Raw genomic sequence first — 27,923 nt, 5'->3', positions numbered from 1 at the left:
GTGCATATATATATTGGAAGTGTAACAGCGAGACAGAAACTCAGTCTCTGGAATTAGGCAAACCTGGATTTGAATACCACCTCTGACATTTCCTAGTTCTGGCCCTGGGCAGTTTTCTCATATGTGTCATAGTTTTGGTAACAGTACCTACTTCCTCGAGTCATTGTGAAGAGTAAGTTAATACCTGAATATTTTGTCTCTATTACTAACAAGCAAATGGCTGGAAAACATTTTAAAAGATGTACAAGTCAAATTTCTTAATAATACTGCATGCGTGGTGGTGGGGGGCGGTGATGCGACGTTTGGGGAGTTAAACATGGATTAATCATCCTAATCCAGAGACGAGCAGATCTCCAGACCTGCAGGTGGCCAGTGAGCACCTGTAGCAGCTGGTACGCGACATTGGAGGCTGGGCTCGGACATACGCACGAGGGAGAGGACAGCACTGGGGCCGGTCTTGTCACCTCCGGGCCTCAGGTTCTTCATACCTGTTTTGAGGATTGTATGGGTTGCTCATTAACATCATGTATACTTCTGACATGCTTTGACTTTAAAGCAGATGAAAGATGTTAAAATAAAAGACGGATGAAGACAAAGAGTGTAGAACCCACCAAGGTGTCGTTGAGCAGGTGAATGGATAACCCACTGTGATCCATCCAGGCAATGGAGAGTTACTTGGCACTAAAAAGTATTAAGCTACCAAGCCAAGAAAAGACGTGGAGGAAACTTAAATGCATGTCACTAAGTGAAAGAAACCAATCTGAAAAGGCTACGTACTGCATGATCCCAACTCTATGACATCCTGGAAAAGGCAAAACTATGGCGACAGTGAGAAGATCAGCGGTTGCCAGGGCCTGGGGTTTGGGGGGAAGGAGGGAGGGGTGAACAGGTGGCGCCCAGAGGATTTTTAGGGCCCTGAGACTTCTCTGACACGATGATGCACGTCATTATATATTTGTCTGAACCCATAGAACGTACAGCACCTAGAATGAACCTAATGTAAACTGTGGACATTGGGTAATCATGACATGTCAATACAGGTTCATCAGTTGTAACAAATGTCCCATCTGGTGGGGACATTGGTAGTGGGGAGGCTGTATGTATGTAGGGGCGGGGGATATCTGGACTTGCCACTCAATTTACTGTGACCCTAAAACTGCTCTAAAAATAGTGTATTTAAAAAACAAAACAAAAACCACGCGATGGGAAGAGAAGAAATGAAAAGGCTACTCACCGGCCTGCCCTCATCGCCACTGTCAGTTCACACACGGCCTTTGCACTCTGTGGTTCCCCCTCTCCTCCAACCTCAGTCGCTTCCATGTGGGTGACTAAGGCAGCTTTTTCCCCCACAGTGAATTTCTAGAAACAGTGCCATACAGCAGACCGCCAACAAACAGATCATCGTTGAAAGAATTATATATATATACAAACAATATTATAATTGACGACTGCATTCCTGCCCTGAACTTGCCATCAAATGAAGAATGCTCCAAGTTCTCTGAAACATGCGTATACCCGACACATGGATCGCACTCATATACCGTGAGGAAGTGGTCCATAAAAGTGCAGGTCTGGAAATAATCTCGTTTAACAGCTGTTTTTGGATAGCGTATTCCTTCCTTTTTAAACCTTCCTTGGATCTCTGATACCCTTACGATTCAACCTGCCTGGACCGATGGGGTCACGAGGCCACCCCTGTGGCCAGAGGGACAGAGCTCTTATCCAAGGGTTGGAGTGACGGAGGCAGTCAGTCCCTAAAGAAGAAGACTTCATTTGAGCAGATAACTAAGTGGGGGTAGGAGGGTGGGGAGAAAGAAGAAGGAGAGACAGACAGACGTGGAGAAGGGCAGGGAAAAGGGAGGAACGCCTTGTTCCCTTTATCAAGGTCGTGAGACACCAACCAGGATGTTGTACAAGATTTTCTCCTTTAGCACAGAAAGGGCAGGGCAGCGTTTGTTCCGGAACAGAACATTTAATGTATAAAAACTATTTTGTTTCACAAAAACTGTGAACATAGGTGTCTTGCACTTTTATATTTCCTTTGTTTCTGGAAGTCTAGGTCTGATTCCCCATAAAATTTTTATCATCGTGTGATCTGTAAAGCATATGTTGCACCAGAAAACCCTCTGGTCACCAGCTCTCTGGTTTCCATCGAGGTGATGATGGAAACTTCTGTATAATCCCAGACTCGCGTTATGCTGCCAAGGATGTTTATAAAATATTAAATTCTGATAAAGACGATAATATGTTTAAATCATTCTTGATCCCTGAATAATGCTGCACATTAATGGTTTATAGCATTTGGCTTCATAATTTCTTACTACATAAGCTTTGATTTCATACCAGTGTAAGTGTCCCTCTATAAAAAAGTAGAGATGCTTGGTTTTTTAAATTTTATATATATAGTGTTAGAGAATCTGCTGTTTCTTCCAAATAAATGCCTTCTACCACAACTACCATCTTTTTATTCAGCTACTGAAAAAAAAGCAGCAGTGTTTCTACCCAGAATCCCAAACTTGAGTCAAGTCCAGTGTCATAAGAATGTTCTGGAAAAAAAAAGAAGAAGAAGAAGAAAAAGGAAACATATAAATAAATGTATGTTATGGGGGAAAAAAAAAAAAGGAATGTTCTGGGTAAGGGGGAGTTGACTGTCTAAAACGGCAGTCAGCAAACTCCGGTCTGCGAGTCACGCATGTCCCACAGTCTGTTTTTGTAAGGCCCATAAGCTAAGAAGAGTTTTACATTTGTAAGTAATTGAGGAAAAGTCAAAAGAAGAGGAAAAATACATGAAATTTTTTTGGGGTGGGGATATTGGGGAACAGTGTGTTTTTCCAGGACCCGTCAGCTCCAAGTCAAGTCATTGTCTTCAATCTAGTCGTGGAGGGCGCAGCAGCTCCCTGGCCCATGTGGGAATTGAACCGGCAACCTGGGTGTTACGAGCACTGTGCTCTAACCGACTGAGCCAACCAGCCGCCTGAAAAAAAATACGTGAAATGTTAATTTCAGTATTCATAAAGTTTTATTGGCACACAGCTGCCCTCATTCATTTACATAGGGCCTGCTGCTTTTACGTTGCAAGAGCAGATCTGAGGAGTTGCAGGAGGGACTGTGTTCCCCAGAGCCTAAAATATTGCTATACCTGGCCCTTTGTGGAGTAAATTTGCTGGACCTGAGCTAAATCATTTTTCATCATCTGCCATCTACCCACACACTTATGTTCATACTCTCTCCCTCCCTGCCCCTCTTCCCTTTCCTCTCTCTCTCTCTCTCTCGCTCCACATGCTTACACCATTTTGATTTGAGCAATTACAGAGAAATCAAAGTGCGAACCTGCTGTAATGGTCAGTGGGGGAAACACATTTGAATTTCCCTTTGACTTGTCAACTCTCTCCTCCCTGTCTGCTTTCCCTTTCCTCTGTGCCTTTTTATAGAATGTCTGAGACCTTGCCATTTCCCAACATACTTTGTTTTTAAGGTGGGGGTTAGATCTTGATACATTTTTTAGCTTCCATAAAAAGTTGCCTGTTAGTATGTGGTCCCATTTTTAACCTATTTGCAGACACCCCCGAGTCTCTGAAATCACTTTCACATGGGGCTGAGGTTCAGCTTATTTCTCTTGGCATGTCCCTGCCATCGCGGACACTCCCTCTTTGCCTTGAAAGGACAAAATGATGCTCAGCTGTCTGGGCTGAGGCCCAGTGTTTGATTTATACATTATTTAATTTCCTCCTGAAAATTGGAAGCAGGACTTCCAGGAATGGAAGTCAGTATTTTTCATTTGTTTCAGACACTTTTAGGCCTATGTAATCATCAGTAGTCAATGTCAGCATGATTAGGGGGTGACTTAAGGTAAAGCAAAGAAAACGTGAATACAAAGGCAAATGACGTGGCAATGGAGAAGCCCCAAAGCTGTTAAGTAGTCATTACTGTGTGTGTTGCTGGGTTTCTGTGTGTCAGTGTTCATTCAGAAAACTTCTGTGCTGCATTTTGGGGCACCTGTCTTTACGCATTGGAGGAAAGACCTGTAACCATTATGTTATCGTTGAAATCATTGGGGGATTAGAAGTTTGAGGAGACCGTAATGTCATTTTACAGAGGATTTTTGGTTTCTGTCTGAGCTGTGCTGCACTATCTCCCCCAATTAAGTTCATATGCATGCCAGGATACGAATGCCAAAAGGGGTTGAAAATCTTACGGCAGTGAACTCAGGAAATTAAACATTAACTCTGGAAATACCATCTCTTGTTTTACATCCTCTTTGGGATCGAGTATTCCTTTTTAAACCTTCCTTCAGTCATTGTTACTCTCAGGTCACAACCTGTGTCCTTTTACCACCAAAGGTCTTAAAAGTCTGGCACACCTACTGCCTCCACTTCCTCACACCTAATTCACTTCTCAAACCCCAGCAGTCTGGCCTCTCCCTCCCACTTCACTGCTGAGCCCATCTCACCTACTCTTTCCTCATCTCCAGGTCGCGCATCTGCCAGACTTCATACCTGCTTCCTGAAACCCTCTTCTGGTTTTCCTGTGGGCTGTCTTACCTGTCTGTGCTTTTCCTCTCTTACAGACTCCTCTCCTAGTATCGAGCTGAGATGCAGTGTTCCCCAAGTTCCAGTCCTGGGATCTCTTCTCTGCCTGCAGGCTTAGCCTTTTCCTTCTCCTCGTCCTCAGGGCCTGAGACCCGAGGAGAAGTAGGAGGGCTGCAAGGAGCCCAGCCTGGAAACCACTCCTGTGAGACTGCTTTTCAGCCCCTCAGTGCAGGGTACCCCACCCCACCCCCCAAGTACCCTCTCTGTGCCTTGTTCTGGAGTGTTCCTCCATGTGGAGGTCTCGCTGCCGGCTGCCATCTTCACATTTTTACCTTCCTTTAAAGCTCGTTCCCGAAGGATCTGCTCTGTGACGTTACTCAGCTCCCAGGAGATGTTTCCTCTTCCTCACTGAGCTCCACGGGGACAGCCTGATGTGGAGGTAGAGCAGAGGCGCTGGGGGCAGGCAGACGGGGCTTCCACCGGGACCCACTGTCTGCGAGATGTTGGGCACAGGGACCCACAACCTTTAGGTGTCACTTCCTTCATGTGTAAATGGTGGGCGGGGGTGCTGCCTACCTCGTTGGGTTGTGGATAAATGAGACAGTGAAGTCTAGATGGCTTGGGAATCAGTGCTGCGTGGTGGTGGTGGTGCTTGCAGTAGTAGCAACTGTTACCGTCGTCATGGTGGTGTCCTCACATCCCAACCTTTTGTTTCTCATGTCGGTTACTTCACTTCACTGTCTGAATGGGCATTTACGGTTGTCTGACTACGGCCTTAGAGGTTGTCATATGAGCCCCTGCTCCCCAGGAATGTACAGCAATGACTTGTCAGTAGGTTTGCCGAAGTGAGTTGCCTGCAATAGCCCTTCTCTTGCCCTAAAAGAAACACTAGCTTCACAGTGTTCTGATGATTTGGAGCCGGCTTGTGTGGAGCTGTAGCTCCATATTTCAATCAAATATTAGCATACCAAAAAGTCATTGTAGTATTTTCCATCTTGAAACTAGCCTTAAAAAATGTTGTATTTTAATTCCTCAAAGACTTAAGAGGGCATACATATTTAGATCTAGATAGTCTGAAGTAATTCTTATTCTTGAAAAATAATCTACTATATATTAGATACGTAAATGTTATCTGTAGTAAAATATTTAAAATAAGAAGATAAATTAACATACTTAAAGTTCTTACATTTAAATGTATCTGTCTTACTTTGATTTTATACTTTCTCATGTATAAAATCAAAGCCAACTGCAAAGCTTTTGGCTTAAATAACTAGCAATTTTTCCTTTTATATAATGTTTTTTCTTACAAAATCCTTACTTTCCATCTGTGAACGTATTTTTGGAAAGCAGATTTTCTGCTTCTCAGGATTGTCCCTTCTTCACAAATCACACATTATCCTGGTCACAGAAACCTGGGACGGCTGTGTTTGTTGTTTGGAGGACCACACGTGTAGGTGCGGTGCTGCCAGTGGTTTTTGAAGGAGAAAGTGGGGAAAGAGTCATCGTGTTCTTACTGGTCTGAACTTCCTGTGATGGGGAGTGCCGTAGCTCCTGGGTTGGATTGCCAGACCAGGCAGGCGTTGGGGGGCTTTGGGGCAGCAGCCTAAATGTACACAGAGTGCTTTAAAAAGCAGCGGTGCCCAGTCACTGAGATGCGCCCTGACCAGGCATGCATCGGTCAGAACAGCTTTGGGAGCAGCCGTTTTGCAGAGCTCAGCCTTAGGTGGTGAAGCCGCTGAGCTTCCCTGAGCTCAGGACACCTCTGCAGTGAGCCCTGGGAAAGTGTGCTCAGGGTAGTGGTGGGGTCAGGAGAGGGAGGGGTGGACCCAGACAGACTGAATTCACACGTGGAATTCTTTCAGGAATTATTTGCAGCCACTCAGAAATATAAAATGGTATTGCAACTGAGAGCTTTATTTAACATTCCATTTAGCTTTAATCTCTACTATTTTTATTTGGTTACTGGGTATTTAGTGCAGCCCCATTTTGTGGAAGACTGGCCAAGAATATACTGCAAGTCACTGGACGTCAGAGCTAGCTGGACTGACGCGAGAACGTGAGCATACACGTTCAGTGCTCCAGAGCCTGGGAGGCCTTGTGTTTCAGTGTTGTAAGTCTTAACAATCTGGCTAAGCAGTATACACGATGTGCAGTTAAATACTGCCTGCTCTGGGGCATGCATTCCACACGTGGTCAAAAACCAAATGGTTAGGACTGAAGCCCCAACTTTGCTTAGCATAAGTCAAATATCAGACCTTGTTCTCTTCGTATGTTCCCCTTCTTTCTCCACTGTTCTCGTTCATTCATTCATTCCACATTTGCTGAGCACCTACTCTGTGTCAGGTATGGTTCTAGGCACTACTGTATGTTAGTGAACAGAATAAAATAAACAAAAGTGGACCCTTTGTGGGGCTTCATTTTTATGAGGTGAAACAGACCATTGACAAAGTGAGTTGCAGCGAAATCTATTGATGGCAGTGACGGGCGCACGGGGACAGGGGACTAAAGCAGGGAAGGAAGGAAGGGTACTGGGGAGGAGGCAGCGGGTTTCTGTAAGGTGGCCAGGGGAAACCTGACTGAAAAGATGACACCTGAGGCGCGTGAACACGCAGGTGCTTATCTGAGGGAAGAGCATTTCAGAAGAGGGAACAAGGGCAAGAGCTCAGAACACAACCAAGCTCTCCCTGTTTCAGACCAGCCAGGACGCCGGAGCAGCTGGAATGAAGAGGGTGTGGGGTGTTCTCTCCCACTGAAGAAAGTGGGATTGGGGGTTTGGTGCCAAGTGGCACTAGTGGATCAAGTAAAGTGAGAACTGGGGACTGACCACTGAGTGACGATCGTGACACAGCAGCTCAGTGACGGGTCAGAAGTCTCCCTGAGTGGGTTTAAGTGAAAAAGGAGCAGAGGAAGTGGAGGATGGCAGGTAAAGACAACTCACCAAGGATTTTTACTGGTGCTGGATGGGTGACAAGGGAGGGATTGTGTTTGTAAGATGAGAAATTACAACGTATTTTTATGCAGGTGGGAAGTTGGCTCTGTGGGGATGGTCACAGCGGCAGGTCTTGCCTTAGGAAAAGGGCTGGAACCCAGTGCGTCAGCGGGGCGGGTCTCAGGTAGTCAGCAGCCCAGCTAGTGGGGCCACTGAGGCGGGAAGGAGAGTTGGGTGTGCAGGGAAGGCTAGAGGGACTGGCAGACTTGATGGTGGTGACATATTGAAAGCTCTTTTCCGCCATGTAAACAAATTTTGTTTCCAGTGTTTGAATTAAATCCGTAGTATCCCAGTCACGTGGTCATTCACTCACCGTCTCCGGAGCTAGCTCCCTGTTTGGCCAGCTTCTCAGTTATTCGTTTATTATTTCCTTTATTAAGCAACAACCTCTCTCCTACAGCATTGGTCCTGGTTCTGCTCTCCAGAGCCTCACGGGATGGACAGTTCCAATCCTTCTCTGTGAGTCCATTCAGGATGGACGGTCACCCTGATTTCTCACCATCGACGGCACTGCTCCCGACTTGCACACCTCACCCGCGTGCTTTTGCTGGGATGTGGGTGGAGCCCCTCTGTCTGATCTCGCTCCTCATGGGGCCCAGGCGCATGCAATCAGCTTCAGTGGTTAATCACAGATCGTCTGTCCTGGCCTTTGGGTTCTCTGTTCTCCGTGGCTTGTTATGTGGGGTTATGGGTTTTGTGGGGGAGGTGGCATGTATTCAGTGTTTCCACCACATCTTCCCATCTGACCAGCATGTCCACAGGGTTTTACCTAATGTATGTGTCCCCAGGATGTAGCCAAGGACAAAGCACAGCTACTCAAGACCCCCCTCCAGTTGACCTTCCCCATTTGTTAGCCCCTTTTGGGTAGGATTGTCGTTTCTGAGTTTCCACATGACTCCAGGTAAATCAGTATCTGAAGCAGGAGACTTGGTCAGATGAAGTGGTATGTGGCAAAGAAAGGGGATGGGTGACCCAGGGAGTTCAGGCTGAATGGCCGAGTGTGGTGTGTCGCTGAAAATGAGTCGGTGAGGCAGGCCGTTCTCAGGTCACGACGGCACATGTGGTGTTGGACCCTGAGTTGTGGCTGCCCTGAGCTGAAGATGGGTGTCTCGCAGGCATTTGTATAGGAGTGTTATTGAAGACATGAGAGTAGATTTATTCTCTGAGAAGTGATAGATAAAGACTGGAAGCCAGGGGCCAAGAACAATATATCTACATCGGAAATGTCTGTGACATGTAAGTATGTGATCTTCTGAGAATTAGAACTAGTCCTAGCACATTACCGTGCATGTGAAAAATGAAGGCAGGACAAACACAGGGGTTTGAATCACCGGGATAAATAAGAGAGTCCTGATTTTCCTTTTCCTGTCATCAACTTCCCCGAGCCCACGGCTGCAGCTCCTGGCAGCCTCGGAGCTGAGCCTGGGCTGACCTTAGCCCCACTGCCAGCCCCACCCATTAGCACTGGTGCCTCTGCCCTGACAGCAGTGTGGGCTGTGGTGCTCATCACCAGAGGCGGTGAACCTTGAGTCAGCTCCAGACGCCAGGCTTTAGTGCTGTAGCAGGAAGCCACTTGGACATGTGGACCAGTTGAGCTGTGACTAGAGCTGGCAGAGGCTAGTGGCCTTGAAAGGCTGTTTGGAGCAGAACAGTGTGAAAACTGGGCAGAACAGAGGCGAGTAAAGGAGCCAGAAAATATGATTCCTAAGACTCACCTTCTCAAACATTTTGAATGAGCCATGGTTGGAAAAGCAAGATTCTGTAATTATCCACATACAGTGAATAGGAGCATCTTACTTTCTTCTTTGCTGTAATTTGACTTTTGTCCCTCTTGACTGTCTTTAGACTTTGATTGACATATGAATAAATCTTAAAAGGAAACAAAAGCCTGGAAACCACTCAAATGTCCATTACTTAGGACCTGGTGGAATAAGCTATGCAGCCTTAAAAAAGGAATGAGAAATAGCTCTCTATATACCTACAAAGTGATTTCTAGGATAAATCATTAAGTGAAAAGGCAAGGCAGACAAAAGTGTGACTAGTATGCTAACATTTATCTAAAAAGGTGGCAGGAGCGTGTAGAAGTCTCCCCTCCCCTTAATAACTGTATCCCAGCCAATAAATAAAGAAGGAATAGCAGAAATATGATAGCACCATTTTGCCACCCTCAATGAAGTAAAGGACTTGGTCAATTATAAGTGGCTACTAAACCATAAGAAGAGGGGCAAGCCGACACTAACACATCTCTACATCTCCTACAAAGTATTTGTTCCAAAAATCCAGTCTGAATCTGCTCAAGCCTCTAGATTTTATCACAAGTTTACAGGAAATACAGCAGACTCAGGAGCATGTTAAATCATACCACAGGGACCTGGCAGGAAAAAAGGGACGTGGGAAACTATACAGGACATAGGACACAGTTTCTTCAGCATAAATCGTCAGGGAAAAGAGGGGGAGAGATCCTTTAAGTATGAGATCTATTAACTAAATTTAATATATAGATCTTATTTTTATCCCAATTTGAACAAACTGTCTGAAATACATTCATGAATAATGGGCAAAATTTTAAGACTGACTAAATATTGATAATATTAAGAACTTATTGCTATTTTTAATGTGGGATAATGATGTTATACTTTTCTTAAAGGCATTTTTAGAGATATATGCTGCAATAGTTATAGATTAAATATAATGATTCCAGGATTTACTTCGAAAAAAATCACTGCCATGTTGGGGATGAGGTTTAGGGTGTAGATAAAACGAGCTTGGCCATGAGTTGCTCATTCTTAGAGCTGGGTAACGGGAAGGGGAGTTCACTAGACATATTCTTTCTACTACTGTATATGCTTGAATTTTCCCTAGTTAAAAAAATACGGTATACGTGAGGGAAGGAAAAAGATAATGTTCTTCCCCTAAATGATCACTAATTCTCCACTCTCACCCCTCTCCACACCATTCTCAGAACTAGGAATTTGGCACATTAAAAAAGGGGTGGAGCTGTTGTGAAAGACACTTCAAATAGTTTTCCAGCCACTTCGAACGGCAGAATTAAGTCAAAGTTCTCCACACTTGGGATGCCGTCCATTTCAGTCTGCCCCTCCTTAAGCCCTGCCAACACACATTTCCAGTTACATGCACAATTTTAATTGAATTTAGGGACTGTCTCCAAATAAAATTTCCACAAACTTCCAAACTAAACAGCTCCAGACTCGAGCTTTGTAATCTATTAGCTATTTATGACCCCTCTCCCAAACAAAAAAGTTGAGTTTTTATTTGCTTCCTCTTCTGATGTTCATTGAGCCTTCCCCAGCTGCCAAGAAAGAAAATGGATTTAACACAAAGATAACTTCAAACTTTGACCATGACCCATAATGAAATCATCATCCAAAAAGAACAGCTTCAATTTTTCCTATAGATTCTGTAATGGGTTCCCAAGAAGTTGACCTGTGGCCCTTGAGGCTTTTCCACTTCCTCCTGTGGCCTGGAAATTGGTTGCACAGGACAGTGTTATCTGGACCCCTGATGAGCAGCAGGGTCAGAGAAAACGGCCACTGGAGACAGCTGGCCCCACTGCAGCCTGGTGGGCACATGCTGGAAGTGTGACTGGCAGGGCGCAGGGACACGTGACCCACTGGACACAAATTCCAAAGTGGCACTTTTTCAGCAGGACATTTTGAGGGAACTGTGTGGCCAAGACAGCATTTGAGAGAAAGCAGTGTGTAAGCAACCCAAGCTTACATGCCCACGAAGAAGGGTCGAGGGAGCTTTTTACGTCCTCTCTCTCATTCCCTCAACCAGCCAACACAGGGCCTGCCTCAAATCACCTCATCCCCTCCCACCCGCCAAAAAAACTGCTGTTGCCATGTCGCCACACTGACACCACACACACACTCAGTGGCTTTGGTGCAGAGGAAATGATCTGCCTAAATGGGGTCCCAGCGTACGTAGTAGCCTTTCCCCAGACACACCGACTGCACCAGGCCCACCCAAGATTGTCAGTCGGTCATGGGAAGTGAGAAAATGAGGACTTTTTGCTGGTGAACGCTGTAAGGTACAAAACAGAACTGCATTGCAGTGTTTTCTACCATGTGGGGAAACCATTCTGTGGTGAGAAAGGAAGAAAGCTGAAGTGCAGAGACAAGCAGAGGTGACAGTTGTGGAGATTCCTGCTGGTCTGCCAAGCCCCAGCCCCACTGTGTCCTGAGGTTCTGTTAGACCCAGTCACATCCCTTTGTATGCCAGTGGGGTTTCTGTCCTCGGCAGTGGAGCCCTAATAGACAGCAGGTGAGGGCACTGAGGGCACTGGTTTGGGGGAGTGGGGCCACCTTGCTCAAAGCCACTCACCAAGGCCGTGAAAGCTCCTGCGTCCCCTTTGATTAAAGTTGGCCTGGTCGAGTTTGTTACAATTAAAAAGCACATAGCCTTAACGTCTTTTCAGGACTTGGATTTCTCCATAAAGAAAATAAAAGGGTTCATTAAAAGATTGATATAAAAATTTAATAATTCTGAGGTTAACCCAAAACTTAGCATAATCTTCCATGGGAACAGTTGCGTATGTGTGTGTGGGTTTTAAATTCCACAAATATTACTAAAATGAGCAATCGGCAGAAAGCTATTTTAAAATATTTTGTTTCAGCATGTAAAATCTCGTTTTATTACAGAATTCTTTTGTTAAAGGTACAGCTATGCTGGGTTGCTGCCAGAGTGATGGGATCTTAACAGCCAGTTAATTTTAAAAGATTCATAAATGCTGGGTTTCGGAACTAGTGATGACGGTAAAACGTACTCTAGTATAGTACTTGGACTCACGCCACGCCTGTGCACTTCAAACACTGTGTCTGCAAGTGAGTGTGAGTGTGTGTGTGTACACATATACATACGTACATATGAATGTAATGTATTTTTTTCAAAGAGAACAGAGTTGGTGGGGGAGAGCAGGACAGACATGTAAAGTAACTGAGAATTTCTCCTGGTTCTCACACTCTTCAGTGCAGTTGTAAACTGTGTACAGAAGAAGTCTTGAAGACACCGTGGGAAAGGTGGGATGGGTTTAGTTCCAGTTAGATGCCAGCATGCTAAAACGGAAGTGCTTGTTACCAAGGGGTAGCCCATCTAAAGCTTAGTAACTGCCTGTCCAAAAGAAAAAGCAGAACCCTTCAGAGGAAATTCTTGGCACTTGCTTCAGTTTCCTCCTCTTTACAATATTATAGGTTGCTTTTATGTGTATATTTTATCATTCAAAGTAGAGAATTCATTTACTAAGATTGCAAAATAGTTTCCATTGTATAATCCCTAATCCCTTTGTGTCCAGCTGATTCATCTCTGAAAAATAGTTTCTGTTCAGTAGAAATATCTACTGGTCTCTTTCCAACGGTACTTTTTTGTTTGTTTGTTTGTTTTTTCTGATGGTTAGAAATCTGAGGAAAGTTCACCTAGTTTAAAATGTATGGATAAAGTCCTGAGATTTACTCAATATACTCAAATTCACTCCATTTTATGTGTTTAGATTTTAAAAACTAGATGAATGATCCATGCTTTAAAAATTCATTATTAGCTCTTTAAATACACCGAACTGTTGCATTTCTGATACCAAACTAATCCCACCAAGTGATGATTTAATGCACCTTTTAAATTAAAAAAATTTTTAAACACGATTTCTTCACTATCAACAAGTAGTTTCATCTACCCTTTTTTTCCATAACCCTTTTCATATCTGTGGGTTACCCTTATGGTTTTTCTCATAGTTTTTAGTTTAGTCTTTACAAGTAGACATTTTTCAATCTTTCCTTAGGAGACTTTCTGGCTTTTTTCATTGCTCAACTTGACACAAACCTTATTCTCGCTTTAGAATTCTTGCAAAGGAGTTTGTGTAACAGTAGTTAAGAATGTTTGGGTTTCGTAGTCATTAAGTAATGGACTTGATCAGGAGAGAAAAATATGCATGTTTGGGTTAAAGCCTTCGTAAACCGAATCATCTTTATTCTCCACCTTGACCTGGACTAAAAGTAGCCGTAATGAAAAGGATTGCCCTGTCATTTGATTGTCCTATGAATGATTGGCTTCCACAAGTATTTATAATTCCTTCTAAGTTATATTTTTTATTGGTAGCAGGCAAGATTATATCTTGCTATTGGCTTTCTAATTGGTAAAATTAGAGATTTCCCCTTTTTCTCCATTTTAATGGACATGCAGGAAATAAAGCTCAGTGTGTCGCACTCCGTATAAGACAACAGGCCATATAATTTTGCAGATAAGAAAGCAGGTCCCTCGGTTTCTGAATATGTAAGGTGTAATGTTATTTCCAAACATAAAAGCCTATATGCAGTTAAGTTGAAAAACTCACGGGTTAACTAAAATTATGCACAGTTAATAGGAGCCATTTATAAATCCTAATCTTAGGACCTTGCGCTGTGCATTCCTTAACTTTGTAGTCTTAGTGTCTTATTAAACCTAGGTTTATTTGTGTGTTTTTTTAATAAATGAAATAGGATATAGGTCGTTAGGTTCCTCTTCCTGTCAATACAGACCTCAATAGAATGCAGTTACATGTAGCGGTAGATGTTGAATTTTTCTAGGACACACAAGGAAGATCTAAGCAAAAACTACCTGTCTTGACTATAACCAACTCCACTGTGTAACTCCTGTACTGTCCAACTGTGGTAATTGTAGCCAAATTTCATTCTGGCCTAAGTCATCTAGAAAGGGGAAGCTAGATATATATTAATTATGAAGCATTCATAGGATTAAAGAAGGTTTGAAATATAGTTACTGCAGAGCAGTGGTTCTTAACCCTTTGGGGGTTAGGGTTCCCTTTTAGAATATGACAAAAGCTTTGAACCCTCTCTCTAGAAAAACATATACATATGAAAGTTTTCATAAGTTTCAGTATATTCTTAGGTCCATCTAAATATCCATGGACCCTAGGTTGTTATATGATCAATAAAAACACAAAACTCCTGAAATGCTACTTGAAATAGCATCCAGTTCGTGTAACAAATAAGACAATGCTACTTTAATATTATTATTTAAATTTAAAATAAAATAACGTAATGTTTTTAGCTTCTAAACAAATGGCTTATAAGCAGCATAGGGATTATCAGTCAGAAGAAACAGAGACCGCCTTGAAAATGTAAAAATGGAGAAGATAGGTGAATATATCCTGGGTGTGTTAGAGTATCTTATTTGATGGTGATATCACTTACTAAAAATCCATTTTTATTCATATGCTAAAGGGAAAGAACAGCTTTCCTTCAGGACAATACTACCGTCAATGAGAATGACATCCATAAAATAAGTATAAAATAAGTAAGCACGTGGTCTTCTCACTGTCTGTCACGTGCTAATGGGATACTTGGTCTTTCTCCCTAGGACGTATCTTCATATGCCCCTTAGCTAGCTACAAATTGTCATTTTTTTTCTATTTAACACAGAAACACCATACCACACTCTTTAAAAAGATTTTAAGGATGGCTGGCAAGGCTGCTGATCAGGCTGGACCAGCCTGCGGCTGCTTGGAGAATGAGGAAGGAGAAGGGAGCTCATTTTATAGTGAGCTGGGTGTAGGCTGGGTGAAATGGGAGGTAGTCAAAAGGCCTAAACTTCCAGTTATACAGTAAGCCCTGGGGATGTAATGTACAGCATGGTGACTACAGTTAGTCATACTCTGCTGTATATTTGAAAGTTGCTAAAAGACAGAGGTAAAGGTGCTGCAGAATGTTCTAACTCAAATGCAGTCAGGGGTTGCACAACCATGTGTCGGTCAATGATGGACCAACCACATACCGTGTTTCCCCGAAAATAAGTCCCAGCCGGACCATCAGCTCTAATGCGTCTTTTGGAGCAAAAATGAATATAAGACCTGGTATTATATTATATTATATTATATTATATTATATTATATTATATTATATTATATTATATTACATTACATTACATTACATTACATTACATTACATTACATTATATTTTATTATTGGATCCTGTCTTATATTGTATTATATAAGGCCTGGTCTTATATTAAAATAAGACCGGGTCTTATATTAATTTTTGCTCCAAAAGACACATTAGAGCTGATGGTCCGGCTGGGTCTTATTTTCGGGGAAATACAGTATATGAGGACAGTCAGATAAGATTGTAATGGAGCTGAAAATTCCTACCGCCTAGTGACGTCACAGCCATCGTAAAGCATTACATACATGTTTGTGGTGATGCTGGTGTAAACAGACCTACTGCCCTGCCGGTCGTATAGAAAGACAGCATACACAGTTACGTACAGTACATAATACTTGATGATACTAAACAATTATATTACTGGTTTACGTATTCACTGTGCGATACTTTTTACCATTATTTTACAGTGTACTCTTTATATTTTAAAAAGTTTGCTATTAAACAGTATCAGCAGCCTCATCCACCTCGCGTTTACTGCATCTCTTGGTTGTGCTTGATCTACTCTCGTGTGGTTTCGTAAAGTTAGTGTAGTCTCCGTGTGCAGTGTTTGTAAAGCCCACAACCCTTACAGTCCTGTCCTGGGCCTTGTCATTCACTCACCACTCACTTCCTGACTCACCCAGAGCAACTGCCAGTCCTGCCAGCTCCATTCATGGTAAGTACACGTATACATTTTTATCTTTTATACCGTATTTTGCTGTACTTTTTCTGTGTTTAGATATGGTTAAATACCTAGATACTTACTGTTGTGTTACAATTGCATGTCGTATTCAGCACAGTAACGTGCCGTACAGTTCTGTAGCCTCCGAGGGGTAGGCTAGACCACACAGCCTCCATGTGCAGTGGGCTGCCCCATCGGGTTTGTGTAAATGCACTCTGTGTTGTTCACACAACAATGAAATCGCCTAATGGTATGTTTCTCAGGACTGTCCCCATAGTTAAGTGACACATGACTGTACTCCATTCTGTGAGTGCTCAACGGAGTCCAGAATCCCAAGGTAGACAAGATCCAAAGAAGGCTCCCCAGGGCCTAAAGCTACGGCATTTTTATCGGTGTGTTGGGGCTGCCAGATGAGGAAACACGGGGTATGTGACAGCTGGTGTAACTAACACCCCTGCCTACACCTGCCCCAGCCACCGTCTCCCACGCTCCCACAGCCCTCCAGACTCGGACAGGAGTCCTAGAGCATGGGGACTTGCTGGTCTCCTCTCCCGAGAGAATCCCTGCCCTGCTCTTCTACTTTGCCTGCGGCCAGCCTCAAGCTTTCCCATTTCTTTTTTGGGGGGCGTGGGCGTGCTTTTCTCCCATTTCCTTTCTTTGTTGGGGTACTTTTACCCAAAGTTTGGTGCCTCTTCCGTGTAGCTTTCGGGCCACAGCTTGGTCATCAACCCCACAAGGGTTCACAAACACACAAATAATTTAGGATGACCCTTGTGCCTGAGACATTTTTCCATTTTTTACTCCATTATGTTGGCTGCAGTTGTCACAGAGGAACCCGTGTGTGTGTGTGTGTGTGTGTGTGTGTGTGTGTGTGTGTGTTTAAAAAAGAAAAGCAAAACCTAGTATACATCTCTGTTCATGGATGACCTCAGCAGGAAACTGTTTTGTGGATTCCCAAAGGTCAAGGGACATGCTGACCTGGCACATTTCGGGAGGAGGTCAAGGCTACAGCTGGAAGGCTTTCAGGGAACCTCTAGCCCAGTGAGGGAAATAGACATTTACCACAAAGAACCCTCTGTCCTGACAATTGTGATGTGACAAACTAGCACAAGCTGCTGCCAGGCCATTAAAACAAGTTACCCTAAAGCAGTCAGGCGGGGCTGGGGGGTGGTCAAGTCTCCTTGGGCAGTGCCTGCCAGCGAAACCTTCACACTGAACCCTGAAGGATAAGTAGATTGGCCAGGACTTTACACTTCTTGTTCCATGAAAGCAGACTTGGTTTTGTGCCCTGCTGTACTCCCCAGGGCCTGGTACCTCAGAGGTGGTAATAACGATTTCTGGAATGAATGAGTGAAGAGGGTGGTCCCAGCATCTGCCTGGCCTCTCATACTAGTCCTTCCCTTCTGGGGTTCCTGTCCTCTCCATTCCCACACCAGTTAGTGTGTTCTTTTCAAAACTGAAAATACTCCTTTTTATCTTGTTATGGTTCAATTAATGTTAGAAACATTTAAAATTCCCACAGGTACAGATGGTTGCAGAAACAGTAAGAATAAAAACCCCAAGTCTTTCCAGCCCCAAAGCTCTGTGGAATGATCAATTCATTTGTGAATTTTAAAAAAGCAAAAACTATAATGGTTATGCACAAACTGTACATATTCTTCGGCTGTATATTTTTGAGACCTCAAAATAACTGAATCAGCAAAATTAAGCAATCAAGGGTTTTCCCCCTTCTCTGATGTGATGTCATTAGGCTTTGAATCTGTCTTTATAGACATTCTTATTTTCTTCTGACTCAGTGCTGTACAGGGCATTCTAGATCGTGTGACTTTAGTATAATCCCAGATGGATTAATCATCCTAAAACTTATTTTGCAGACAATCCAAGGGAACTGTGTACCCAGAGAGCCACAGTTAGGTAGTTCTGTAAATTTGAAATTCATCTTCCCAAGTCCTCACGTCTGGTCCAAGTCCTTACTAAACCACGTAAGTTTTTTGGTGAGGTGGCATTCTAAAGGACTTTAAATCAGGGCCGTTTGCTTGCCCCTGAACTCCCTTCTCTGGCCCCGTTTTTCCGCTCGGAGCTGCTTTCCTGGCAGTCCCAGGAGGCAATCTGACTTCCACCTGCTGCTCTGTGGCCAGAGCCGGCTGCCCTCCCTTCCGTCACATCTCTCATGCCCCGCCATTCAGCAACCTTGGAGCAATTCGCAATGGGCCCGGAGAATGGGCCCTGGGCATCCACGGGGCGCATAATGTCGCAGGTAGAGCCTCCTCCTTGAAGCACCTCCAGTGCAGGCTATTCGCAAACAGCAGGACACCACTCTCCGCTGGGCTCCTAATCCCTCTGCCACACACGGAAGGAGGTCGTGAGCTGGGAAAGTGAAAAGGAAGGGGTGGGGGGGCGCCACAATGTCAGCGCCAGCTGCAGCCCAATTAAGCTCAACAGGTCACAGGTGTTCCAGACAGAAGACGCTTTTAACAAAACCGCTGCCTTGAAATACCTAAGACTTTTTCAAGCACTGCAGCCCACTTCTGTTGGTGGATTCTTTAAAGCTATTTAGTGCACTTGAAACACAAAGAAGCTGAAAAGCACATGTAGGCCTCACCGGACGCACTTTCTTCACACCAGACAGCAGGAGAAGGGCCTGAGAGCCGCGCTGCTGGGGGACGCGGGGCAGCCGCCCCAGAAGGGGCTGCACATGGGCACTGCTGTGCAGGAGAGTGCCGCCCGCCAGCCCTGCGCTCGTGGTCCATCCCTCGGGTGCCCTGGAGGCCCGAGCACTTCCAGCACAGGGATTCGGCCGTCCAGCGCCGCCTGCCTCGGGGTCTGGGCTCACCCATGACCGAGCCTGCTCCACGGGTACGCTGGCTTCCTTTTCTCCGCAGATCTGTGCCCTATGCCTGCAGGATGGGGCGATGGGAACCAAGCAGAACTTCCGCAGCTGGTTTCAGCCGCCTTGGCACTTTGTCACTTTGTTACCGGCTACTTTTCTCGGAGCAGGAGAGCTCAATGGTGAAGGTCAGGGCAGAATGGCAGCGTCCGTGTTGGAAGAGGTACGCAGCTCCCAGGTCCCCAAACCCACAGCAGAGCCCGGGCCTCGCAGCCTTGCGCGCCATCTCGGGGGTTCACAGTCAGTAGCAAAAAGCGCACGTACTGCCCAGGCCTTGCTGGAAATGGACATAACTGCTCAGGTCGGCTTCGGGGCCCACGCCTCTCCGTGCACCAGACTGAGGACGGGCAGGGGCTTTATCACTGATACTTATGTAGCTGCATCCCTGAACGCTGCCCGCCACTTGCAGGTGTTTCTGCCTGTTGATAAGGTTCTGGTACACAGCCTTCGCCTGGACTACTGTTCTTTATCACATCGATTTAAAAAATTATTAGTGCCGCTTAGGTGGCGTGTTGGTTTTCATTTTCTCAGTCGGCCTGCTTCTGTTTTACAAGGTGACCCACCTGTTTCAACTCTTGGCGTCTCAGGGATAGGGAAGACCAGAGGCTGTGTATAAGAGGTTTCGTGTTTTTTTCACAGTGAACAAGGACATTGTTCTTAGTCTTCGTGGCATTCACAATTCGACACAATTGCCTCTCTTGCCCTTTTGCATTTAAAAGTGAGGTAATTCGATATCCCAAGGTTCAATGGTCAAGGGCCTTCTCCTGGCGAGTTGCCTCCCCACACACGCATGCACGGCCCTCCCCAGTGCCCACGTCCCCTAATCCAGTCACTGTTGTATTGTGGGTCCACAGGCTCTGCTCTCAGGGCCAGCCTAGCGTGACAAGTCACACTCATATGTCCCTGTTCTTTCATTGCTAAGATACTTCTTTCCTGCATCTGAAAACAGTCACATACTCTTTCCTTCAGTGACTTTGTTTTGAGGGTTTTTAAATATTTTCTTTAAAAAATCTTTTCCTATGTCTTAGAAACTCATCTCAAATATACCTACATCTTTCACACAGAGAGTTCCTGCTTCTTTAGGTTATTTTTCAGATATCTGATAGATCTGTTGTACTGCTGAAGAAATGGAAAGAATTTGTGACACGTGGCACCCATGAAATGGGTGCCCCAGAAACAACAGCCTGTCTTAGTCTAGCTGACACTGAGATCTTGGGCTCACTCTGCTAATCTTTTATCTCCTTTTGTCATTTCCTCAAACATATATTTTCATCTTTGCAACAAGGCACATATATTTTTTAAAAGTTTGGGTATCAGTTTTTCAGCAAAACTGAAAAGGAACACAGAAAACACACAGCTTTATAGAACCAGCCAAAACATTTTGCTTTTACAGCCTAATGGCGAAAGCATCCTTACTGGTACTTGGCTAATAATTGTTTTAAACTATCTCGTCTGAGCCTATGGGGGAAGAGGACCGGATGGTGAAGGGATTAGGGGAAGGCTTCCAAAATCCTTTTTTGCCAAAGAAGTTAAGGCGCTCAAGTGCCAAGAGTTTTCTTTCTAAACGGGTTAGTTTAACATTGCAGATAATCTGTGATTCAACTTTGTCTGTTCATCTGCACATCTTCTCAGTGACGTTCTTCTGTGGCCTCATGGGAAGAATTCACTGAACCTCCCTCCCCCCAATCGCTAAGGAGTGCAGACTCCATCTGTTTTTGATGTGATGCCACCAGAATGGTGAGCCCTGTGTCCCCTGTAGATACGTAAGCATACACTTACCTCATGAGGTCTTCTCCCAAGCTGTCCAGAGTGGTGAGAAGGTCCTAGTGTAACGAGAGGGCCCTTTTTCTCAGTTTCTGTAGTATTCATACCCAAATAGAGAGATGTATTAGCAAGTTTATCTGAAAAGACCTTACCTTTCCAAAGCTTAATACAGAAGAGAGAATCCCTCTGTAATTAATAGGTGCCAGATTACTTTCACCAAGTGAGACAATAGATCACCATTTGCACAACTTTTTTTTTTTTTTAACAAAGCTTGCATTTCAATCCTCTAAACTAATATATATGACCGCATTGGTAAATTTTCAGAAATCTCTCTCAATTACAGTGCAGTATTTCCACATGACAGCACAGCAACAAAAGTTCCTACCCCTGTGTAACAAATTTTGATACCTAAGGAAGCATCCCTCAAAATAACACGGGCATATTTGTACTCCTGCTGAAAGTTTTCATTTTTATTACTTCTGAGGAAAGCACTGGATTCAAAGTCAAGCCCAGACTGAAACAGTGCTTGAGATGAACTTATATCACAGTGTTACAACAATTTTTGTTATTGACTTTATCATTCCAAAAGCTTCAGTATTAACAGACAGTCTGGGTCGTATGAAAAGTAAGTGAAAATAGTACAGAGTATTGGCCAGATATGAGGAAGGTGCATGTAACGTGCACGTTGTGAACATTTGTTTATCATTAAGGAGCTGTTCAGTTCAACACGTACGCACCGACTGTGTGTACCTCCGAGAACTGCGTGCAGTCGCTCTGCCCTTTGACCTCTCGAAGCAGACTAGCCCTCCGGTCTCTTGCTCAGCCTTTCGCTTTTCTCTGTGTTCTGGAATAGGGAGAACCAAAGAAGAAAGTGTGAGATAGTCAGGAGCCACGGTGAGCCTCGACTGAGTTGTCTGGGTAGGCTGGCACCTCCCAGAGTATACGCTGAAGGTCACCAGTAACCCCGAAGATAGCCATCCAGAGGTGTTCTGCCAAAAACAGGGCACGGAGAGTGCTGTGGGAAACCGGGTTAAAGAAAATTGAGCAGATCATCATTGCGAGGCTTCACAGAACCCTTAGAATTGTAGTGTGCTTTGTGGGAAACAGCATATACACTGGTACCTAAGCCCCATGTGATCGGAAGCACTTCTGCCTCTGAAAGACACTGACACCTCATGGGGAATACTGGCATGGGCCATGAGAATGAGCAGGAAAGCTACACCTTTCTAAGGAAATACGCCAAAGTGAGTGACCCCAGAGCAAACAGAAACCAGCCATCGTGAGGTGGACCTCCTAAGAATACTTATGTTTTCAGACCTGTCTTCTTCTTTGGGTCAGGAGAGAAGAACCAGTAATACAATTAATGCTTTTCCTTCTGGAATTTTTACTAAGAAGCCCTTTCATGAGGAAAAAAAGGAAAACAAAGGGACCTTTGGGTGCTGTGCTCTATCTGCTGCTTGCATATCAGCTGCCTGTGAATTGGGCTTAGAGCTTCCGAGGTGACTGAAGCTCTAAGGCTTAGCCCTCACTGCCATTACGGCCTACGTGACTTCTGAAAACTATCATTATTTTGTTCCTGTTATTTTTAGTGACATTTTGATGATAGAATTACTCTTTTTAATTCTCCATTTTTGGCTACTGAGACCAGCTTGGTGTAACCCCTAACTGCTTTCTCCCCACCTCGCTGTTTCTTTGCTCACTTTATTCCTCTCAGAATGCCCTTTCCTTTTCCACATGCATATCCAAGTTCTATCCCCCCACTTCGGTGTGTGGAGCACTGATTTCTTCCTTTTCTCCACAGCAGTGCACTTTCCTTTTGCATTGCTAACGGGACCTCTCGCGCCCGCCATGCTGCACGGGACAGTTAACTGCTATCCAGCCTCCTGGTTTGGGAGCCCCAGGAGGCAGACATGTGTCTTGGACACCTCTGCATCCTCTGTCTGGCTTCGCCTAGTTGTAGTACAGAGTCGCTGCTCGGTGAATGTTGACTTAACGACAGAAAGAGTGACTGGTCAAGTGTTAGTAGTGTCCCATTTCCTCTCAGTTAACTGCTGTATGCTGCTAAGCAAATGCGACAGGAAAATGAAGGTGGCAGGAAGGATTGCCTAACTGACTGGTTCTTCGGGGCATCCTTGTAAATAAGGATAACATTTAACGAGGCAAGTGTTGAGTTCAAGCAGTCCGTCTGCAACCTTCCAAGTGCAAAGAGCTGCAAACGCAAAAGGCAAACTCACGTGAGGCCCTCGAGAGCCAGTGCTCAGCTGCCATTTCCCTGTCACTCTCTTCCAAAGACTCTCAAGGTCATCTCTGTCTCATCCAAACATTTCTCAGCTGCCCAAGTCTGCTGTGTCTCACAACTTTGTAGTTCTCCAAATTGGATGAAACTATTAATTAAGGGCCAGGCTAACACTAAATATGGGGTTACTCTCAAATGTTAATGTATACTAGCGGCCCCAAGTTACACACAGCCAGCTTTCAAGTGGCAGTGACAGCTCTGACCACAGCTCACCACCAGTGCCCCTCTGTCCCAGCTGTGGAAGCTACCTCATGAGGGCAAAAGGCAATTTACAGCTTAGAGAAAAATCTGTAGATGCAGATATAAAGGAAGAAAAGTTGATCTGCAAAGAGGAATTGCTCAGAGGAGCGGAGGCTTCGAGGTCTCAATGACCTGTCACTTCCCACCACCTGCATTTCTCTCCCTTGCCACCTTAGTCTACCTGAGAGTCCAGTGATTCCAGGATCGTCATTTTTTCTTCTCCCAGTTTGATTACTGTGTATTGAGAGAGGAAGCCTACTTGACTTTTGGTTCACTTTCTCAGATGTGCCGGCCTTATTAGCCACCTACCAGTGGCCCTGTGACCCAAATTCCCGGAACTATGAGAGATTCCAGGCAGCCTTGTAGTGTCCTTTCCTCAACCCAAACCAACCTCCCCACCCACCCCACCACCACCACCACCACCACCACCTGGCGAAAGCTCATCTGGCCACTCCATTTGCCTGCTCCCATCAGACTTCGCACAAACCCCTCTTGGCTGATCACTGCGTTGTACAAAACTAGGGGGCACTAGTCATGTAGCAGTCAGTGCAGACGTTAGTCATTCTGTAGCACACAGGATAGGTACTCCGTACATGTTCTTTGCATGGTGGTGCTGGGTCCCATTCTCTCCGAGGTACGTCTCAGTTATGAAGTGTGCAAGACATGGCCTTGGCCCAGGGTGGTGACTGCTCTACTCCACTTAGCCTGGGGAGGGAGCCCCGCAATGGAAACTTCCTGTACTGTCAGAGAGAGCTAGAACTGCGCCTGCCAGCAGGAAATTCTGTCCCCTCTGCCTCTTCCTCTCCGATTCTTCTTCAGACTTCTTAGCCTTGCACTGCCTTCATCTGTGCAAGAATTTGAAGCAGTGGTTGCTCAGGTGGAGTGAAGGAGGTGTTGAGGCCCTCTCCACTTGGTCCTTCACCTCCCTTCTTGGAGGTCTCCCAGGATCCCTTTGGAACATAGTGGATCCATTGGATCACCAGTTTACCATGCTGGGCATTTCACGTGCTTTTACTCTGCTTAATATCACATCTTGTTTTCAAAATACCTCTTTTTGCACCTAAGTATGTGATGAAGTTGCTTTACTAATCCCTGAAGTTTTGTCTTTTCCTTCAAGTTGGTAACCGTTCGTTTTGGGAAAGCATTAACATGCATAACCGCGACGGTCAACTTCAGTGCTCATTAATGAAGCCCAGAACCGAGAGTTACATTGTCGTCATCTGACAAAGCCATCTAAATCTATGCATGTTTTTTCCAATCCCTAAACATGCTGCTAAATCCCCTAAAAAGCTACTGAACTGCTTTGGCAGCCGTTAGCCCAGCGTTAGCAGAGGGACTCTTTTCAGTAAGTGAACAAACAGAGAAACTGTGCGGAATGGCCGGACAAATGGGCTGCGCGGGCCCTTTCGTTTACGACATAAGGGTGCAGCCAATATCAATCACTGTTTTCCCTGAAAATCACAATATCCCTTTTCATCCCACAAGCTCTTTTCACCACAGTAATGTGTCTTTAGAATGACGCTGGCATCCGCCTGTTTCCGCTGTCTGAAGTCCAGCGAGCTTAAAAACACATTTCAGGATTCAAGACTTGAACCTGCCTCCCTCCCAGTTTCCTACCGCCCACTCTCTCCTCCCTCCCTCTGCACCCCCCACCCCAGATTCCTCCCCATTCTTTCAGCTTTCCTCGCTGAGTAAACAGAATTCACTTCTCTGTGCTCATGCAGCTCTCCAAAGTAAACGGAGACGACTCCATCTGATATTCCCAAGATTTAAGAACTCATTAAAGAGATGCACATAAAGAAATGCCCTTACATGTCGGTAGTACATCAAAGGTTGAAAGGAATGTGGAAATTCTGTGCTGTGACAAGGTGTGCTGAGGAGCAGGGCCCCTCTCGCCCCGGACCCGCACCCCCATCCCTCAGTGCCTCCCTGCCCCCACCCGTCCTCCACACGCATCCTTTGTCATCCTGCATCCTTTGTCATCCTGCGTGAGAAGTATGCGCCTGCCCATCTGTCCCACCCTTGCAGTCCCAAGCCCCTTCAGAGCAAGTGCCATGTCATATATGTTACTGTTCCTGGTCCTCCATGCTTAACATACTGTTTTGGGATGAAGATGATTACTTTTTACCCTTTTGAAGATTTAAGTGGACTAACTCTTGCAGGTGAAGTTTCGCAGTGTGCTTACAATTGTAGAAGTTAACCCTGGGTGGATATTTGAAGCGCTACGTTGATTGTTTTCTCTCTCCCGTCAGATTATCGCCGTCTGCAGAGAGGCAGCTCTTCAAGCCCTGGAAGAAGACATTCACGCCAGCAGCATCATGAGAAGACATTTTACTCGGGCCTTGAGCACTGTGACACCCAGAATTCCCGAATCGCTGAGCCGTTTCTATGATGACTATCAAGAGAACAGTGGGCTACATACTCTCTGAGAAAAAGATACACACTCATGTGCTAAAAGTGCTTTCTAGAGAAAACTCGCTTGGTTTGTTAAATTCCGTCTTGAGAGTATCAAAAAAGAAATCCTTAAGCAAAATGTCCGAAGTATGTTGGCTAGAATTAAGGGGCTTCAGTTCTTGCAGACATTCAAAATCATATGGATACAGTGAAAATATCCATGAAGATCTCTGGACAGGAGTTTCAATCAGTTTTGTCTGGAAATGTATGCTGAGTCTTAAAATACAAACTTTTGGGATTTTCATTTGGACCTGGTTCATTCATCCCATGAAATGCTTTCCTTGCTCCAGAATCCATTTCAGTGCATTCCTAAATGCCAAACCTGCGGGCATCAATTTTATATTAGAATAGAGAGAGTGCATGGTGAGAAATAGTTACAAATGGTTTATTTTTGAAGGCTAAGTGATGAAATGGCCAAATGCACCAACCAGACTTATGTGGCCTTTTCTCCAAGTCTGTATTTGTTCTCATTATAATTCACACCTACATTTTTGCTTTACCCTTCTTAACCTTTACTTATGGCAACTAAAAAAAAAAAAAAAAAAATCTAAGTTATTTCATATACTGTCATGTCCTTTGAAAGTTTAAAAAATTGGAAATATAAGCCCACTCCAGGCCTAAAGCAGTAGGCTTACTTTTTTTTTTTCATAAAATGCTAAAATAAATCATATGATGTGGTCATGTTTTAACTTGTACACATTTTCAGGTTCCCAATAAACATTTTCAGTTAAAAGATAAACCAAATTGTATTCAATCATATTGTCTCATGCTGCAGTCTAAGTATGTGTATTTATGTCCCTAGTTACTTATTCTTGGGATTTCTTGACACTTTGAAACTTCATAAATATCCTTGAAAAGACTGTCGGAAATTGACTCCCTGACTTCCTGGCAATGGAAAGAATGTGCACGTAAACCTGGCACCGTAGATCTTTTGCAAGTTCCCAGAAAGGTAAGTCAGGCAAGAAATACCTGATTATCAAAATGATGGGGTCTTCCAGTTTTTGCCGTGGCAGATATTATGAAGTCCTGTCTCAACTGTTTCATCCTTTGCCTACCAAAGGGATTAGCAAGGCTTGTTTTCCCAGACTACATTGGTCTATTAATACATAAAAAAAAAAAAACACCCAAGGGACGAAGACTATTACTACGATTTAGGACTGTGCTGTCAATATAATAGACACTGGTCACATGTGACTAAGTTTACATTTTAATTAAAATTAAGTAATATTGAAAATTTAGTTCATCAGACGTGTTAGCCACGTCTGAGGTGCTGGCCGGCCCCCCATGACGAGAGCCTGCCATACTGGAAGAATAGACTGGGGAGCATTTCTATCACTCGGAGGACAGTTCTGCTGGACTCTGATGATTTAGAAAGTAAGGCTGACACACTGAAATAAATAGAAGCTCAAAAAGTACTTTCGTGCTTCCCATTTTCCCTTTAATTTTTAGAGCACCATAACTACTTCCCTGTAAGTGCTGAGGGCACAAGAAAATAAGAACAAAGCTTTTCCCCAAAATTAAAGAAATCCCCTGGCCAATAAAGCAAAAACCAGAACAGTCAACTTGAACCAACAAGGAGACTCTCGAGCTGGAGCCTGGATGATGGGAAGGAAGCTGACAGTCTCAGTCAGCAAAGAGTTTAGATGTTCAAGGCCACTACTGTTCTTCAGCCCGGATGCCATTTGAAGTTATAACTGAGCCCATACATTACTGAGCCCAGATCTTAGAAGGCCAGCTCCTTCAGTGTAGGGCAGACAAGAAAAGAAACCCTCCCACTGGCGGGGGGACCACAAGTTGTCTTGCTTGGTCTGTGCTTTAGAATGAAAAAGCAAAAAAGAGGCCCCTCTGAAAATTCTGACTATGGACTCCCCTGGCCATAGTTGCAGGATATGAATCCACAAGAACCTTTGTGATGTGGAAGCTCGAAGCCTAGAAATGACCATGGATGCATGGATCCAAGCTAGAAATATCCTTGGGGTGACTAGTTAGAGAAACGTATCCTCAGCCCGGCCACAGAGGATTCCAGCAGCTAAAACCCTGCCCATGGCGTTTACAGTCCCAAAGGAGGAGCTGTGGCGCCTCCTACTCTGCGTAAACGGCACAGCCGCCTCGGGCAGCAACTAGCATATCTAGTGATGTTGAACACCGTATAA

The 27,923-nt window shown here is 44.6% G+C and overlaps 1 protein-coding gene across 6 annotated transcripts in view; it reads left to right on the top strand.

Moving 5' to 3' along the window:
* Positions 1–27,923, top strand: part of AFG2A (AFG2 AAA ATPase homolog A) — a 275,426-nt gene that overhangs the window by 217,307 nt on the left and 30,196 nt on the right. For 2 of the 6 annotated variants that reach the window (XM_019741387.2, XM_019741389.2), the window contains exon 17: positions 25,569–26,765. The exons of 3 other annotated variants lie outside the window; for them this stretch is intronic. In XM_019741387.2, the coding sequence (XP_019596946.2) occupies positions 25,569–25,745 (177 nt within the window). In that variant the 3' untranslated portion in view covers positions 25,746–26,765. Of the gene's footprint in view, positions 1–25,568; positions 26,766–27,923 lie in introns of those variants that run through there. One more of the 6 variants, XM_019741388.2, reaches the window with a different exon arrangement.

The sequence above is a fragment of the Rhinolophus sinicus genome, linkage group LG07 (genome assembly GCF_036562045.2).
Source record: "Rhinolophus sinicus isolate RSC01 linkage group LG07, ASM3656204v1, whole genome shotgun sequence".
Lineage (NCBI taxonomy): Eukaryota > Metazoa > Chordata > Mammalia > Chiroptera > Rhinolophidae > Rhinolophus > Rhinolophus sinicus.
The sequence above is the reverse complement of the archived record's forward strand: the minus strand, read 5'-3'. Positions and strand labels throughout refer to the sequence as shown.